At 38.7% G+C, this 16704-nt stretch overlaps 1 protein-coding gene across 1 annotated transcript; it reads left to right on the top strand.

Annotated features, from left to right (window-relative positions):
* The first annotated feature begins 3576 nt into the window (after positions 1-3576).
* On the top strand, positions 3577-16453 carry LOC135082231 (luciferin 4-monooxygenase-like). The gene is made up of 12 exons (XM_063977000.1): positions 3577-3648; positions 4972-5131; positions 5736-5943; positions 9003-9201; positions 9817-9939; positions 10965-11139; positions 12715-12855; positions 13138-13266; positions 13674-13757; positions 13846-13992; positions 14902-15067; positions 15700-16453. Exons 2-12 carry the CDS (start codon positions 4973-4975, stop codon positions 15825-15827), a joined length of 1659 nt encoding a protein of 552 aa, XP_063833070.1. The 5' UTR covers positions 3577-3648; position 4972; the 3' UTR covers positions 15828-16453.
* Positions 16454-16704: the final 251 nt, after the last annotated feature.

The following is a 16704-nucleotide window of genomic DNA, read 5'->3' as shown; positions in this document are numbered from 1 at the left end:
ATACTTTGTAGTGACTTAGGTCAATTATCTTGTTCCAAAATATACATCGCCAGTACGCATACGGACTAATCATGACAATGTATGTATTGTAATAAGTGCGCGATTACAATTTATACGCGAGTAGTTGCATGCTAGTCATTTTGACTTATTGCCCTCTCTTTCTATTACATATTATTCATATCTGCGTGTCTACTTTAAACATTGAATCATCTTTCGACACGTGCCATTGTTTTGATAAAGGGTTTTTTGGTGTTTCTTATTCTGCCATACGATCAGATCAAACGATTGCGGCTCCTGATATACATACATTATTGGAAAGCAGGTAGGAATTTACAGATTGGTTTCTTAGATTAAGATTTGAAGATTGCTAAAATCTTTGGATTGAAGATCGAATATGGAAATCGGGCGATAGAAAAGATATTTGTTTTGGGGCTGATATTTCCTCAATTCTCGAATAACTCTTAAATTAAGAATTATGTATGGAAATATGTCAAAATGATTTTGTTCTTGAGATAAAAGTTAATGAATAAAATAAATATCTTTGGACATTTTACACTGCGCTTCTAGTCCCAGACTAAGCAAAGCTTGTACTATGGGTACTAGACAACGGATATAAACATACTTAAATACCTACTTTTTTTTGTAAATACATACTTATTATACATAGAAAACACCCAGTCCAATACAAACAAATATGTTTATGCACACAAATGATTGTACTGTACGGGAATCGAACCCTCTACCTCCGGAATAGTAGTCCGTTTCGAACCACTACACCAAACGGCCCACAATACAAACCTAGCATTTAAAGTCTCGCATAGTAAGCATAATAATGCACGTTGAACTTTCTTCTCTCATTTTAAATGAATTTATGATTACACTAATAATTGTTATTTAATTTGAAATCTACCTAATCAATTTAATTTCAAAAACCACTTACAATAGCGTTAAAAATCTAGATTTATTATAGATTCAGTAAAATAATAATATTTTATGTAATAATGTCAAATATTTTATTGAATTTTACTAAATCAATATCAACTGAACACACTCTAGTCAAGTGTAAGTGGTGTAGTATAGTTTGGAACGAAGACGGAAGTATCCACGATACAAACTATACACGATCAGTACGCAAAATTCGTGTATAGTTTGTAGTCACAGATTTGCAAAGAGACATTACAAAATATACACGAGCAGATTTCCTATAGGTGCGTTCTGGCCATGTATAGAACGGAAAGACGCGACCTAGCTAAGACGTACCTACTTAGCTCGAAGGTTCAACAAGCAAATTTGATAAGGGTAAGAAAGAAGTGTCAGAAAAGACAAGAGTTAATTTTTAAGGCATTTTTTTACCTTTTAACGCTTAAGTCACTCTTATTTTGAATTCTACAACCTATACTAGTCATAGGAATGACTAGAACGATAACTGGACACTGTATAACCTAAATAAACGCCTATTTACTATGTGACACGTGTACTGTCCCACGGTGCAGAGGTTGTAGAGTCAGAAAAAATGCCACAATATAGCTCAAGGATTGCAGGAGCACAGCTGTTCAACGGGCTAAAATTCCTCGATCTCCATAAACCTGCCGGCCTAAAAACACAAATCACGCATAATGACCCAATCAGGGGTTAAATGCAGAAATAGTTCAGACAAACTAGACCAAGCTAGTGATACAAATGGCTGGGTAGACTGTCTACCTTATGGAAAGTTAAAGACACACTTCACACGCCTAAAAAAGATTGCAAAGGTATTGCACAAATTGGTGGTCTTAGCACTAACTCATTATAAGTGTCTGTTCTTATTTAGACAGCAATATTTCATAGATCTAACACTTTGCATAGGAGGTTGTGTCAATGACCATTAGGTATTAGGTATTATGTTACATAAGGCACTCTCAGATACATAATTTAATCTGATAGCTTTTGAATAAGCCCATCAGATTACAATATCTGAGTGTGCACTCAAATCTAACCGATTTCAACTCAAAAAATCGAATCAGATCATCAGATTAGGTAGGTACTGTATAAACACTGCACACCTAATAATCTCTACTGTTACTACTGTATGATTAATCAAATATACCTATAATAAACGGCATTTAAATAACATATTACTGAAAATATCTTACACAAGCTGTCCATCTTACGTCACAATCACAGTTCTCCTGCCTAATGTATGATTAAGGCCTTTGTGCACGCCCTTCGGAACAGTAATTCCACGGCGAACAAGCACTCTCTCATTATTGTCTGAATAAAATATCAGGCACGGTAACCGGCTGCTTTAGGGGAGGTTTACACTAGGCTATTACTACATTAGGCCTAGACTATCTTTATTGGTCTTTATAAGATCTAAAAACTAACTAAAGACATAACCCGACCGACGCAGAACTGACGGCCGATGGAGCAGTAAGTTTCCGGAGTGCCACATACCGGCAAGCGTCCATCCACAAGGACAGACGACCTTATAAAGGTAGCAAGAAGGCGCTGGATGCAAGTCAATTTGGAAATCTTCATTTTCGCGCTTAAATCACTAAAGTTAAGGTAGGTACCTACCTAGAGATAGTTTAAGACCCAAGGAAAAACGTTGAAAGCCATCTACTTATTTGTCTTTTAAAATAAAATTTGATCCTTAAAGATTACACATCAATATTGCGGATTGTTCATGATCATCATATTTTCAGCCATAGAACGTCCACTGCTGAACATAGGCTTCCGCTAATGATCTCCATGCCCATTGTTGTCTGCTCTATAACTGCATTAATTTCAAAGTAGTAACATAGGTACACGATTTCATTCAATACTGCTATTACGTCCAATTTACGCACAGACCTTAATCACACGGTATCGTTTTCCCTTTTAATGCATATGACTGCGACAACCAGTTATGCTCGTACCACCATCAATGGCATTAATTGACATTGTCGCTCTATTAACAAAGTTCACGCAAATCTTTCACACTTGTTAACTTGTCATATAGCATATTAAGTTATAGAAAGAAAACAAAGAAGAAAGAAACAAAAAACAAAGAAAAGATGTTTTCTTTGTTTTCTTTTTTCAGTCATCGTCTCAGGAATTCTAAGGATTAGAGATGACCACTTTATCAAAAAACCTCATTCATTCAGTGCTTACCAGCTGTTCTCTTAATTTACTTCTGCTGCTCAATGTATGGTCTATTAAATATTATCAGGATATCAATAATTTTTCATGTAGAAGATATGTTTTGCAGCAGAGGGACTGTAAACCTCCGACTACCAGAGCAGAGGTAATTATAGCAGGTGAAAAATTCTTTCACCATTAAAATCCTACATTACTTCTTAGGAACATAGATAGGTACGAACTTCCTCGGGGCAGCTAGTCAGTGATACGACTGAAGATCGCTAATCGCACGAAGGAGTTAGACAATGAAAGAAACAAAACAAAGTAGTGGCACAGAATACTGGTAGTACTTTTACACCCTTTCTAGACAATACTGTGTCAAGATAAACAAAAATATCTCGGATCTCGGTACATGTAGAAGACCTCTTACGCAGCGGCCGTCACTCAATATAAGTGGCCCTCGTGTCACTTGATATAGAGTGGTCGCGCAGTTCGCTTGCATTTTGCATCTGGAATCTTTATTATCAAGCAGATACCTATTTTTTAAAGGTAGGTGATTAATTGTGTCACCAAAGGTTGAGCATGCTAATGACTTACTTTGACTCCTTTTGTACCCTTTGCACCACCGGCCTGCACCACTGGTGGTGCAAAGGGTATTTTTTAATCCCTTTTGCACCACCAATAGTGCCGCCCTACCATTAACTGTAAAACGATTATCTATAATCATATAATATTAATATTATAAAGAGGAAAGATTTGATTGTTTGTTTGTACTGAATAGGCTCCGAAACTACTGGACAGATTTGACAACATAACATAAAAATTAATATAATAACAACCATTCATACCTACATACAACGAATAATTCCTAAAGTACCAGGGCAACATAATCATAAAGGAGCTACATCAAATTCTTCTTGGTTGATCCGAGAAATAAACATGTATCATAAAATAGCTCCTTTATGGTTATGTTGCCCTGGTACTTTATTCGTTGTATGTAGGATGTAGGCCCGGGGTATCGTGGGTCTGAAGTGAAATGTTTATAGGCACTTACACACACACAAATTAAAACTTTTAGGTAGGTTTTGATTTATTTATAACAATTAAATTATTAAGTATTTTACAGTAAAACTAGTAGTAGACTAGTTTTACAGTCGATGGTAGCACAGCACTATTTGTTGTTGGTGCAAGAGGGATTTAAAAATACCCTTTGCACCACCAGTGGTGCAGGCCGGTGGTGCAAAGGGTACAAAAGGACTTTGACTTAAGGTTCTATGTCCCCTAGATGGGGCAGAGGGCGTCCCAAGCATTATTAAAGCATGCTAATAAAGTAAGAAAAAAATCTTTGCTAGAACCTTTTTAGAGTTCATTGTATACCTAGTTCATTGCTATTTTATAGAATAGGTCTGCGTTTTGTCATTACCGCACGCAGGCTAAAAGACTTTATATTTTACTTAACTACCCTTAGTCTGTGACTTTATATGCACCTGTCTTGTCACCCATACCTAATTAAGTTCGCATTAACAAAGTTCTTACTGTTGGTTTTCTGTGAACATTCCCACGATAGTGTTGTTTTAATACTTAATCGTACTGATCAAATGCAACAACTTTCTCTAAGGGAAATTCAAATACGAGTATTTAAAAAGTCTTTTCATACAACACTTAGACGTCGTCATACATTTTTTTTTGAGAATTAGATATTGGTCCCTTAAGAAAAGTCAATCAAGTCAAAGATTATAAAATAACTAGGTAACTCTAAAATTGATTTCTATAAACAGGACTATTCGCAATAAAATTCTCGTTCCCATCGCTGCAACTCCTGTGTAGCCAGGATCTAGCTTGACCGTCAGTAAAAATATGATTTGTTCATAGCATGATGAAACTTCCCAAACGACCCAACGATGCAGTCCACTGGTACATGAGTGGCATCACCTCGAGGATTGTGGCAGAATCTGGTCGTCCTGATGACAGGTTCCACCTGGGCAAGATTATCTTTCAGAGCTTCAAGGACGTCCCAGACTTTCTTATGCAGGCAAGAGTTTCATGCTTTCTTCCAAACGTCAGCGTGAGAGCGTCAGTGAGAGTTTATCGTGGTTTGAGATGGTGTGATTTACCTATAAAATCGTGAGTGTTTGTGTGACTGTGAATTTGGAGTTGTGTAAAAGTAGAGACATGGACCTAAGAGCTAGAGTGCAGTTTTTTTAGTTTTTTTGTGCCACACTATCTATTGCGCCAAGAAATGGACAATACAATTCAGACACGAGAGTATAGACAACTATTGGGTAGGTTTTAAGTGGAATTTTTATCAATTCTCATAATAATAGATACCTACCAAGATTTTGATGTGACTGGTAATCATGTAAAAGTGTATATTAAAAATACTGTAATTAGTCTTATGCCTAAAGAAGAACCGAAGTCTTCCAAATAGCCCGGGAGAGTACAATGAAATTGTTTAAATTAAAAGAAGGCTTTTTACATAGAAACCCATTAATATTCAATAAAAAGGTTTCCAACAGCTAGTGACTTTTCTTGCGCTGCTTCTTCTCAGCATTGGCCCACATGGTGTCCTGAAGTAGGTAGCGGTAGTACTAAAAAAAATGTTTAAAAGCCTAATTGCAAAAAATAATGTCTTTTAGATCGATGGAGCTACCGGAGAATCGGAGACTAGTGGATCAGCCCTTGAGAGGACGGTGCGATGCGCAAACGCACTGCGCAATATCGGCTTGGAGTGCGGTGACGTCATAGTCCTCATGGCACCCAGCCACATAGACCTGGCGATTCCTTTTTATGCCGCTCTTTACTTGGGCGTCATTGCTGCAGCCGTGGACAGGACTTTGGGTGTTGGTAAGTAGCCGGATCCAGACCTACCGAACATGGCTCGCGAGCCACGCTTGATATCCTGCTCACTCAAAAGCAGGGTGAGCAGGATGTCAAGCTTGGCTCGCGAGCCGTGCACACTTATGCTATCGTTTTTGGAAAATTGCAGGAATTTACAAAAGGCGCGTTTCAATGTTTACACAGGGATTTTAACTTTACCTACCATCCGAAACTAGACAGGCTTTTATAGATTTTTAGGAATTCAAGTAGGTAGGTATTAAACATTTACTCTACATTGTAAAAACTTAAAAAAAGAGTTCAAATCACAGATTTGAACACTTGAATTTTCATGTTAGTAATAGTTAAATATTACGGAAACATAATTGATTGACTCCTGAAAGTAGTTAGAAAGCAAACTCAAATTAACGTGACATAAAAGATGAACAATTCAATATCGTGCTGCGACATCGTTACATCAATGTTCAATTTGTTATTATGATTGCCTTTGTATCAGGCATACCTACAGAATAATAGATAACTGTGTCATTATTGTTCAGTCAAGGAAATTCATTGTTAGGTAACTCTATTAATGAAGCACAATACAAGTAACTTAGCATTTGCTCATCCGTTGCTATCCTTCAAGATCAAGAATAATTTATTGGCATTGATTATACATTCAGGATCTTAGATAATTTTGCGAGAAATGGTTCAAGCCCCAGATTTGAAGTATTTTCACCGATAGAATTGTCCATAGATCACGCCCTTAGGCCTCAGCCTCGAACTTAGCGGGCAGCAGTGGTGCCAGATTAGGCGAATTATCGCCATTTAGGCTACCTCTGGGGGTCAAATGGCGACCAAAAAATGCAAACGGCTACCGGTAGCCATTTAGGCTACCTAGAAAATAAGATCGGGCTATTTAGGCTACTTCAGGATTACCTTGGAAAAATAAATCCTAACCTAGTATTCTGTAATTCAGTTAGTTTTTTAAAATGACCCCTACCCCCTATAATACTCTAAAAAGTTCAAACTCCATACTAAATTCGTCAATTTTTTTCTAAGTGTCAGCTCCATACAAACGTTCGAAAATTCGGTTATTCGGCTAAGTCCTGCACCCCCTTTGCTACACCCTAACCGTACATAAATAATAATGATCAAAATCTGTTTACTTTACACATTACCGGTGGGCCAGCTGGTATTCTATACAATGTCTAGGAAGGAATTACATACACCGCCTAGGTAAAGTATTTATTGAACAATAAGATTTTATACATTGCCTTCGCGCCCCAGGCATTGATTTTACACATTGACTAGGGATTGTATAGAATTCCTAAATTATACAAATTGCCGCAAACACATACATTACGCACACACTTACACGCAATATAAATACACGATTTAAGAAAACAACATGGCCGCAATATAGGAAATGACAGGTTTTTTGTGTGTGTGTGTGTGTGAGTGTGTGTGTGTGTGTGTGTGTGTGTGTGTGTGCGTGTGCGTGTGCGTGTGTGTGTGTGTGTGTGTGTGCGTGCGTGCGTGAGTGTGTAGTTGTCGTCAGCTGATTGCCTATATTGCAGCCATGTTGATTTCTTAAATCTTGTATGTACTCGGCACTAGTCAGGTAGTTAGTGACGTCACATAAAAATGTTGCCAGAATGAGTAAGCTGACCAAACATTATCTATCTCTTTTTTCATACGTCACCATGAGTAAGTTAGAAAGAGATAAACAGTGTTTGTCATTAATGTGTCGATTTGATATGTATTTTTGTATACCTACTTACCTCAAAATGTTAGGCGAATTAGGCTACTTCAGGAAAAAAAATATTAGGCGATTTAGGCTACTCGGTCGGAAAAATTAGGCGAATTGAGTTAGCTGATATCTGGCAACCCTGGCGGGCAGCGGGGCGGGAGCGGCGGCGGCGCTGGAGCGGGGCGGGCAACGCAGACCCGTTCTCGAAACAAGCGGGCAGCTCGCGCGGCGCTTTAGCGGCGAAGTGTTGTGTTCGGGGTTGTGTTGTCGAGATATTTGTTTTTATTCGCAAACGAAATGTCTGAACAACGGCGACAATTTTATTTCGATTCAAATTTATTCCTAACGCTCGATTTATTGTGGGCAAAAGAAGGAGTGCGCTCTGCCCGCTCGTTGCCCGCTCCCTCGCCGCTGCCCGCTCGTTGCCCGCTGCCGCCCCGCTGCCGCGCCGCTGTTTTCGAGAACCGGTCTATTTGATTTTACGCGGGAGCGGCAGGATCTTATGCGTAAAATCAAATAGACCGGTTCTCGAAAACAGCGGCGCGGCAGCGGCGCCGGAGCGGGCAACGAGCGGGCAGCGGCGAGGGAGCGGGTAACGAGCGGGCAGCGCACTCCTTCTTTTGCCCACAATAAATCGAGCGTTAGGAATAAATTTGAATCGAAATAAAATTGTCGCCGTTGTTCAGACATTTCGTTTGCGAATAAAAACAAATATCTCGACAACACAACCCCGAACACAACACTTCGCCGCTAAAGTGCCGCGCGAGCTGCCCGCTTGTTTCGAGAACGGGTCTGCGTTGCCCGCCCCGCTCCCGCGCCGCCGCCGCTCCCGCCCCGCTGCCCGCTAAACTCGAGGCTGAGGCCTTAAGTTTGATCACTACATGCCCAAACACACTGTATAATTGCTAATCTCAGCTTACGAGAAGCTAAACGACAAATCCACGGTTAGAACCAAAGGCATATTATATCCTCAGGCGTTCACACAAGTCGCACTTCTCTCTTTTGGATTCATTTATCCGAAACATTTGCCGCATTTTACGAAACTACTTTGTAAAATCGATAGTCAATAGGATTTAAGACAGCACTAATCAAAGATGTAACAGTTATAAAAATAAATGTAAAAAATAAATTTTAAAAAATATAATGTCCGCTCTAGATGACGACAGCACTGATGAGGCCTGAAATACAGGGTGGCCCTTGTTTAGGCTCCAGATCGCACACTCGGAGTAACAATTGTTATTTTTATTACTATAATCTACCAAAATGAGTGTCTGATAAAATAAACAATAATACCTATTTGTTTATTTACATAGTTTACGCCTAAAAATTCTTTCAGAGGAGCTCCGCGACACTTTCGTCGTGAACCGGCCTAAAATCGTTTTCTGTCAGAGCGAGAAGGCACCAGATATACAACTGGCTCTCAATGAACTGGAGCTGGACACCAGAATAGTCACCTTCGACAAGGGGGAGTTTCTGTGCAGCTTCTCAGAGTTTTTGGACGAGTTCGATGATGGCACGTCGGTGGAAGATTTCAAGTTAGTCCAAGTATTTATTGAGATTAGAATTTCAATTACATCGTAAGTCGGCTAAGTATGTATTAGCTCGTATATGTCAGAATTTATTTTTTGTTGCAAAACCGCAACTATTACCAGTACAGCTGACGTAAGATACCGCAGGTGCTCGATTGATATTTTTATCATATCATCATGTTGTTTTTTTAATAACGCAAAACCTCAGACACCCCAACTTATTTTTATTATAAAAGAATTATGTAAATTATTAAAATTAATTTTCGCGGATTATTTACGAAGATATTCACTCTTTTTGATTTCGCCCCGCGCACTTGTTATCACTTTTTACGCATTTCTGGAAACGTATTGACCTTTCACACGCTGATTGCAAGGCATGCACGCCTATGAGTAGGTTAGTATTTAACGTAGATAGTTCATTCACCTCTTATAATAGAGTTAAGTAACGATTAAAAACGGCGTAATTAAAATATTTTTTTTGGTTAAAATTTGACCCTATTTTTTTTATTAGTGGAATTGATTCTACTCTCGATTCCGTACAAACTAATTTCAGGTTTTGCGCTTTTTCATTAACACATTGTAGACTAAGTTTTTAAACTTTCTTAATATTTTTCCCGGCAGACACAATGATTTCGATCCAGAAGAAGCTATAGCGCTGTTGATAGCGACCAGCGGTACAACAGGCCTGCCTAAGGCTGCTGCGATCACTCACAAGAACTTTGCTATAAATGGACCCTACTTGTGGTAAGTTAAGGTTCGGCCAAACCAACGCGTGCAGTAGGCTAGTAGTAGGCGCATGCTTGGTCGAACCTATAATGAGTATCACCTGTATCAGCACATCAGACAAATGGAAATGACTGAATCCATTTTTTTGATTGGCGTGAAGTGAAATATTACAGAAACCATGATAGTTATTTTGTGGTTTGCTAATAAATTCTTATGGTGCGTCCAGACTGGGCGAATATGCTCGCGCGGTAAACTCAACATCCTGCTCACTCAAAAGCAGAGTGAGCAGGATGACCAGCGTGCCGCGCGAGCATATTCGCCCAGTCTGGACGCACCATTACACTGTTTGTCTGTGTTTTTATCTTCTAAATTGAATTGGTCTATTCCACTTTGATCACCTGGCTTTGATGACCCAGGTGATCAAAGTCCACTTCCAGCGACAATTTAGTGTCCTTTGATCACCCACGGATATGATGCCCTGGGTGATCAAAGTGGACTCCAATTAAATTATTATTTTAGTGTCCTTTGATCACCTACATAAAAATCTTTTTATCTGTCTTCAGCTTGTCGTCGTTTCTAGCTTTTGCAGACCTTTCACAAGTCATCATTCCACCTAATCGCTTAACTCAGTCAGTGCCTGAGGTATGGAAGCGGCACGGGAGGGTGTTTTTGTAACTTCAAACGTCAGCGAAACTTCAGATCTCCTTCAGATTTATAGGCTCTGTCACATCATAATATACTCCAATGCTGCTCCCATGCCTGGCTGAGTTAAGCGCTAGTCTAATAGCTGAAGGTAGTACTACATTACTTTTTCTGATTCGTGGTCTTCATTCAAGAACTCATTTACTCCAGCGGTTATAGGTTCTGTGTCAGATATTGCCTTCTCACTCATGATCACCTTTAAACCTTTGCGGCCTTATTAATAAAAGTTACACCCTAGTTGAACTCTGGGTAATTAAGTTGTCATTTCTTATGGAAATGTCATTTTAATCCAAGGTTCTTCCTAGGGGTAACTTTTTATTAATAAGGGGGTTATTGTTCAGGTCCCGGTGCACCAATTTCCCTTCGCCAACTCGCATGGCCTTAGTGGGGGCGCCGCTGCAATGGTTGACGGCATTGATGAACTTCATCCTGTCTCCTATCATGAGGTACACCAGGTTGCAGACTTCTGCTGCATCAACTCAAGAACATACGTACGACCTGATCAATACTTACAAGGTTAGTAATGGAATATGTCTACTTAAATAAAGATAGTATAAGTTGGTGAAACAAAAAAAAAATAGCGCATAACTGAGTGAGGGTATGGGAGTGGAACGGGAGTGTGTTTTTGAACCGTCAAACGTCAGCGAGACTTTTTTTTGGGATGGACTGTCCTAAACATCGAGACCTTATATTTCTTTTAGATTTCTCTGTCACGCTGTCTGTAATATGTTAATGTCACCCCTCCCGTATTGCTCAATACCTCAGGCACTGACTCGGTTAATTGTTTTTTCTATGCCTTTAAAGACAAATTGATAACTTTTTCTAAGAGTATCAGAGTTCCGAAAAGAATAAGTTCTTAGGGCTCGTCTGGCCCGTGCTGGGTAGGGGAAAGTCAAGTGGGCCAAATTCATCAATTAGCCTAAATGAGGCAGGGTCGAGCTCTGATTACATAATTATTATGTTGTTATTGACATTGTTTTATTGTTTTGACATTAGAATCAGTACTAAATTGATAATTTTCCCAGTGCAAAAATACTTTATTGTAATTACGAAAAGTTCTTTAGGAAAACAGTCCGAAAAAAATAATGACTAGAGCCATTATGGTTTATCAAGTCAAGTAAGGTACTCACTTATAATAAGTGTGTACTGGGATTGATAAATAATGATGCATTGTCGTTTGTCATCCATATTACATAGTGTTCTTAACTGCAGTAGCATGACTTGCTGTTTCTTCAGTCTCTGGATTGTAATATTTGTAATGAACTTCCGTAGTCAATTTTAGTTAAATGCTAAACACATTTACTCTAAAACTAGCTGTGCCCGCGACTTCGTACGCGTGAAAACCCGTTTTTACAACATTTCTCATTGTTGCTCTGCTCCTATTACTCGTAGCCTTCCTCGATAAATGAGCTATCTAACACTGAAATAATTTTTCAAATCGGACCAGTAGTTCCTAAGATTAGCGCATTCAAGTAAACAAAGAAACAAACTCTTCAGCTTTATAAATTAAAAAACTTACCTACTGATGTTTTTTTACAAACTTTTATTAAATGGATCTGGCACGGTTCTATTATAGTCAGAAACTCAAGAATACGTAACCTATTAGCATCTTAAATTAATATTAGGTACATAGGATAAATAAAATCAATTATGATTTTTTTAAACAATTTTTTAGTAGATTCTTTCTTATCAGAAAAAGGTAAAGGCCATACAGTCAAGTCGACATTTGGAAAATAAAAAAAAACTGCTGAACTTGACATTTCACTTTCCCGCCAAAAAGTCCTCAAGCAAAAACAAAACACTCTAGTTCTTTTGTTTTTTATTAACTAACTAGCTTTCCGCCCGCGGCTTCGCCCGCGTGGAATTTTGTCTGTTACAGAAAAACTTTATCGCGCGCGTCCCTGTTTCAAAAACCGGGATAAAAACTATCCTATGTTCTTTCCCGGGACTCAAACTATCTCTATGCCAAATTTCATCAAAATCGGTTGCGAGGTTTAAGCGGGAAAGCGTAACAGACAGACAGACAGACAGACAGACAGACAGAGTTACTTTCGCATTTATAATATTAGTTGGGATATTGGCTTGTTCCAGCCAACATTTGCCATCTTCAGTCCAACGCTCATGACGACTCTCATCAAGCCGGGTGACCGCGATGCGTGTGACTTCACCTGTTTAGAGCTGCTCATGTTGGGGGGCAGCGCTGTGCCCCAGGAATTGATTAATGAAGTTAAGGTATAACCACAGTATAACACTCTAATACTTACGCCTGGAACTTAAAAAAACTACAGTAAAAACTTCAAGGATTTAGTTTGAACATAAAGTTTTATTGCAGCTGCTGTACTTTTTATTATTGTCCCATTCCATAAGGAAATGTCAATTTTCTTTCTTTTCTTGTAGTTTTTAACAATGAGCGCATACTTATTGGTTATTTTTTAATCGTTAGGCATTTTAATTGACTTTGATAAAAAGTACCTACCTAGGTAGGACTTTGATTTAATAAATTATAATTTGCAGGAAATGTCACCCGACACGGAGGTAGTGAATTGTTATGGCATGAGCGAGCTGTGCACCATCGGTTTCCATGGGGCCGGGTCCGCACCGCCTGGGTCATGCGGCTCTCCTATGGGATGCTTTCAATATAGAGTAAGTTATTGCTACTAGTATTGTTTTTTTTTTTCGTTACAGCTACCAGATCTAGCAAAGACATAATAATGTGTCATAAGAATTTGCAGATTCTTTTTTCACTCTGACCCCTATGCTACACACATTGCGATATACCTAATTCAGGCAGGCGACATTGATTTGACAGCGGAGCGAAGTCTTGCGACTGGGCAACAAAAGAACCGACCAACCAAGCACACAAAAGCATACGCAACATACTCTAGAATGTGGTCCAGTTCCAGGTCCGGTTGTGTAGCCCAGGGTTCAATTAACCCTACCCCTTGTACAAAAATCTTTAGCAGTTGTTAATGTACTCGTATTATCATACTGATAAGAGAGACTAAACTTTAGCTAGTGATTTATAAATTAACGCTTTAATTTGTATTTAGCTGATCGATACGGAGACTCTGGAAGATATCGTCGAGCCAAACGTGCCAGGAGAGCTGTTAATCAAAGGGCCAGGAATTTTCAAGGTTTGTGCAAATTTGATCTCTATTACTTACACATGAAGTCATACAGATAAAGTTAAAAAAAGCTTAATGACAACCTTTCTTATTTCAGGGATATTATAATAACCCTAAAGCTACCGAGGAGACCTTCGCCGAAGATCGCTGGTTCAAAACTGGCGACACTTTCTACAGAGATGCCAGTTGGAACTACTATTTTGTGGAACGCATCAAGCTGCTTCTAAAGTATAAAAGCTATCAAGTAAGAAACACAATTAATTATGTATGACCTGACCCTGTCATTTAGTCCCCATCAGTTTAATTTACCAGAGGCAATTGGAGGATTTGGCCTTTACTTATCACACTGGTTAAAAGGAGAGGTCTGATATTCTCGAATATTTGTGCCTCATTGACCTTTTGTGACATCCACGGAAAGAGTGTGTGTCGTCCTATTGGCACAATTTTTATTACGGTAGAAATATTATGTTTTAAGCAATCGACAAGCACATAAGACCATACATTTTTATTGAAAACTCGCTCTTATGAGAACTAGACTGTATAAAACTGGGCCGTGAAAATGCGATGGAATTAAAATTCTGTTTTCTGGAATATTCTGTTTGTTTATCATTAATGACTTCAATTGTACGGTAAACAGAAAAAATCATTCTGCGAATCATCATGATACAGTGCCACCTATTATTTGTGTGACACATGCACCAGATAATTATCATGGTGATTGATAAAATTAAGTTGAAAGGCGATATGACTAGTTTTTACTTAGGACTTTATAGAGTTTTATCTAATAAAGGAAAAATTGTGCAGGTATTGTTATTTTTTGTATTAAATCAGCAGCTATCAGCAGTGTCGGCACTGGGAAGGCCTCCCACTAGGTGAACCGACGATCTGGTGAAAGTCAACGGAAGTACCTGGATGCGGGCAGCGAAGTTGCACTACCTGTCGTTGTAGAAATCCTTAGGGGAGGCCTTTGTCCAGCTGTGGACGTCATTTGGCTGAAACGAACGAATGAACGAACAGCGGCCTAGAAATTGTGTTATGAAAAGAACTTTTCAACGTTAAGATGAACAGCAGCATCTTAGGTAGTAGCAATAGATGGAATTATGCAACAAAAGTCTGTTAAAATACTTACTAAAATGATAATTTATTGTTTTAGATATCACCAGTAGAAGTAGAGAACGTCATCCGTCATCACCCTGGTGTGCTAGACGTGGCAGTAACAGGTATACCTGACCCAGAGAGTGGGGATCTGCCGGTCGCTTGCGTGGTGCGGCGACCCGAATCCGACGTCACTGCGCAGGATATCAAGGACCTGGTTAAAGGTAACCTTCAAGAATCACAGTTTGATAAGGTCTAAGGGCAGGGCACATAGAACGCATAATGCCGATCGGGCAGCATGGTGCTGGAGTGGAGGCCACGTACCGGAAAACGCAGCGTGGGATGTCCTATCCACCCATAAGGTGGATCGACGACCTCATAATGGTAGCAGAAAGTCGCTGGATGCAGGCCGCTACCAACCGGGCGATGTGGAAGTCATTGGGGGAGGCCTATGTTCAGCTGTGGACGTGCTGTGGCTGAAATGATAACCATGAAAGTCAAGATGTAGATTCTAATCTAGTTTGTTAGAGATAGTAGTGACAAAATCACAGAAGCAGGATTGTGGGGTTCTTTCAACCATTTGCTAATGTGGTACGGTGAGGGTGACTTTGATGTTGCTGTACAGAATAGAACAGGCACGAGGCAGGAGAAGCCTTTTTCCAGCAGGTGACGTCATTGGGCTGAAAAAAACGAGCGAATTATATATATGCCTTAAGGCCTCTGACTTTAGGCTTTAGAACCATGTAGGATAGAGCAACCTTCAAAGTGGCACCTTCCTGGCAACCTTCAGTGAGAACCTTGTGATCACAAAGGAAGTAAGTATGTACATTGTTTATTTGTTTAATTATAATTTCAGGTACTCTTTCGGATTCCAAACAACTTCGTGGCGGAGTCATATTCATGGACGCCATTCCGATGACGGCTTCTACCAAAGTACATCGACGGAAGCTCAAAGAACTAGCTCTGGTTATGGACAAAGAATAAAGCATTGGTAGAAATAGATCTGAAATAATAGGAAAATAAGCACAAAATAATAGTATTAGGATATAGTATAAAGATCTCGCACATTCTCCAAATTGCCGATTGCTGTAGATGCTTTTAGTTCTAGAATTAGAGCAACTACAACAGGGTAGTTGACACCGTTAAAAAAACCTCACATTAGTTCGTGAACTCGATTAACTAACAATTTATTTATTTGAACTAAAAACCAACTCAAATAAATTAAAAAATGTTATAAAAATATTTAAAATCTTATAAAAACCAACTTGCATCAAGGGTTAGAATTAACCCTGGGTTGCACCACCTTACTTTAATTGGAGCAAACGTTGATGTTTATTAGACAGTTGGTTTGGTTATTTTAACTAAGTGATTTAACTGGGCCTAAGTGTTTTTGTGTCTTGGAATTATTAAAACGTGTCAACTACCCAATGAAATCTCTTCTGCTTTAATATTACTGTGATACTAATTAATAAATGCTTTTAGAAGTTGTTATGATAGTAACATACTCTTTTACACGATATAATTTATTGTATTTATTGTTGAATAGAATATTTATAACTTTCTTAAATATTTACTATGTATTATAAAAATAAACTAGTACACATGGTACACACGGCTTTCAACTATTTTGTTATTTTATCCAGCTAATCCCAACGTTCTTTTGACAGGACTAAAAAAAACATCAAATGTTTAGTATAGCTTATTTAATTTTATTAAGTAAGTAGTTATGACACGATTTCTGGTTATAAAAATCTTTAACTTTATCTTCAAAGAGATTGATCTTTAAAGGGTATAGTCAATATCCAAATTAGTCATTTTGTGATACGTTTATCTGTTTGCAAAGTGGCGAGCTAACTTTCAA

The sequence above is a fragment of the Ostrinia nubilalis genome, chromosome 21, assembly GCF_963855985.1.
Source record: "Ostrinia nubilalis chromosome 21, ilOstNubi1.1, whole genome shotgun sequence".
Taxonomy (NCBI): domain Eukaryota; kingdom Metazoa; phylum Arthropoda; class Insecta; order Lepidoptera; family Crambidae; genus Ostrinia; species Ostrinia nubilalis.
The sequence above is the reverse complement of the archived record's forward strand: the minus strand, read 5'-3'. Positions and strand labels throughout refer to the sequence as shown.

Bases quoted from the DNA above. Each gene is read 5' to 3' on its own strand.
- LOC135082231 (XM_063977000.1), top strand. From the start codon at position 4,973: ATGATGAAACTTCCCAAACGACCCAACGATGCAGTCCACTGGTACATG. The intron at 5,132-5,735 runs GCAAGAGTTTCA...AATGTCTTTTAG, and splicing joins TCCCAGACTTTCTTATGCAG to ATCGATGGAGCTACCGGAGA. The intron at 11,140-12,714 runs GTTAGTAATGGA...GGCTTGTTCCAG, and splicing joins ACCTGATCAATACTTACAAG to CCAACATTTGCCATCTTCAG.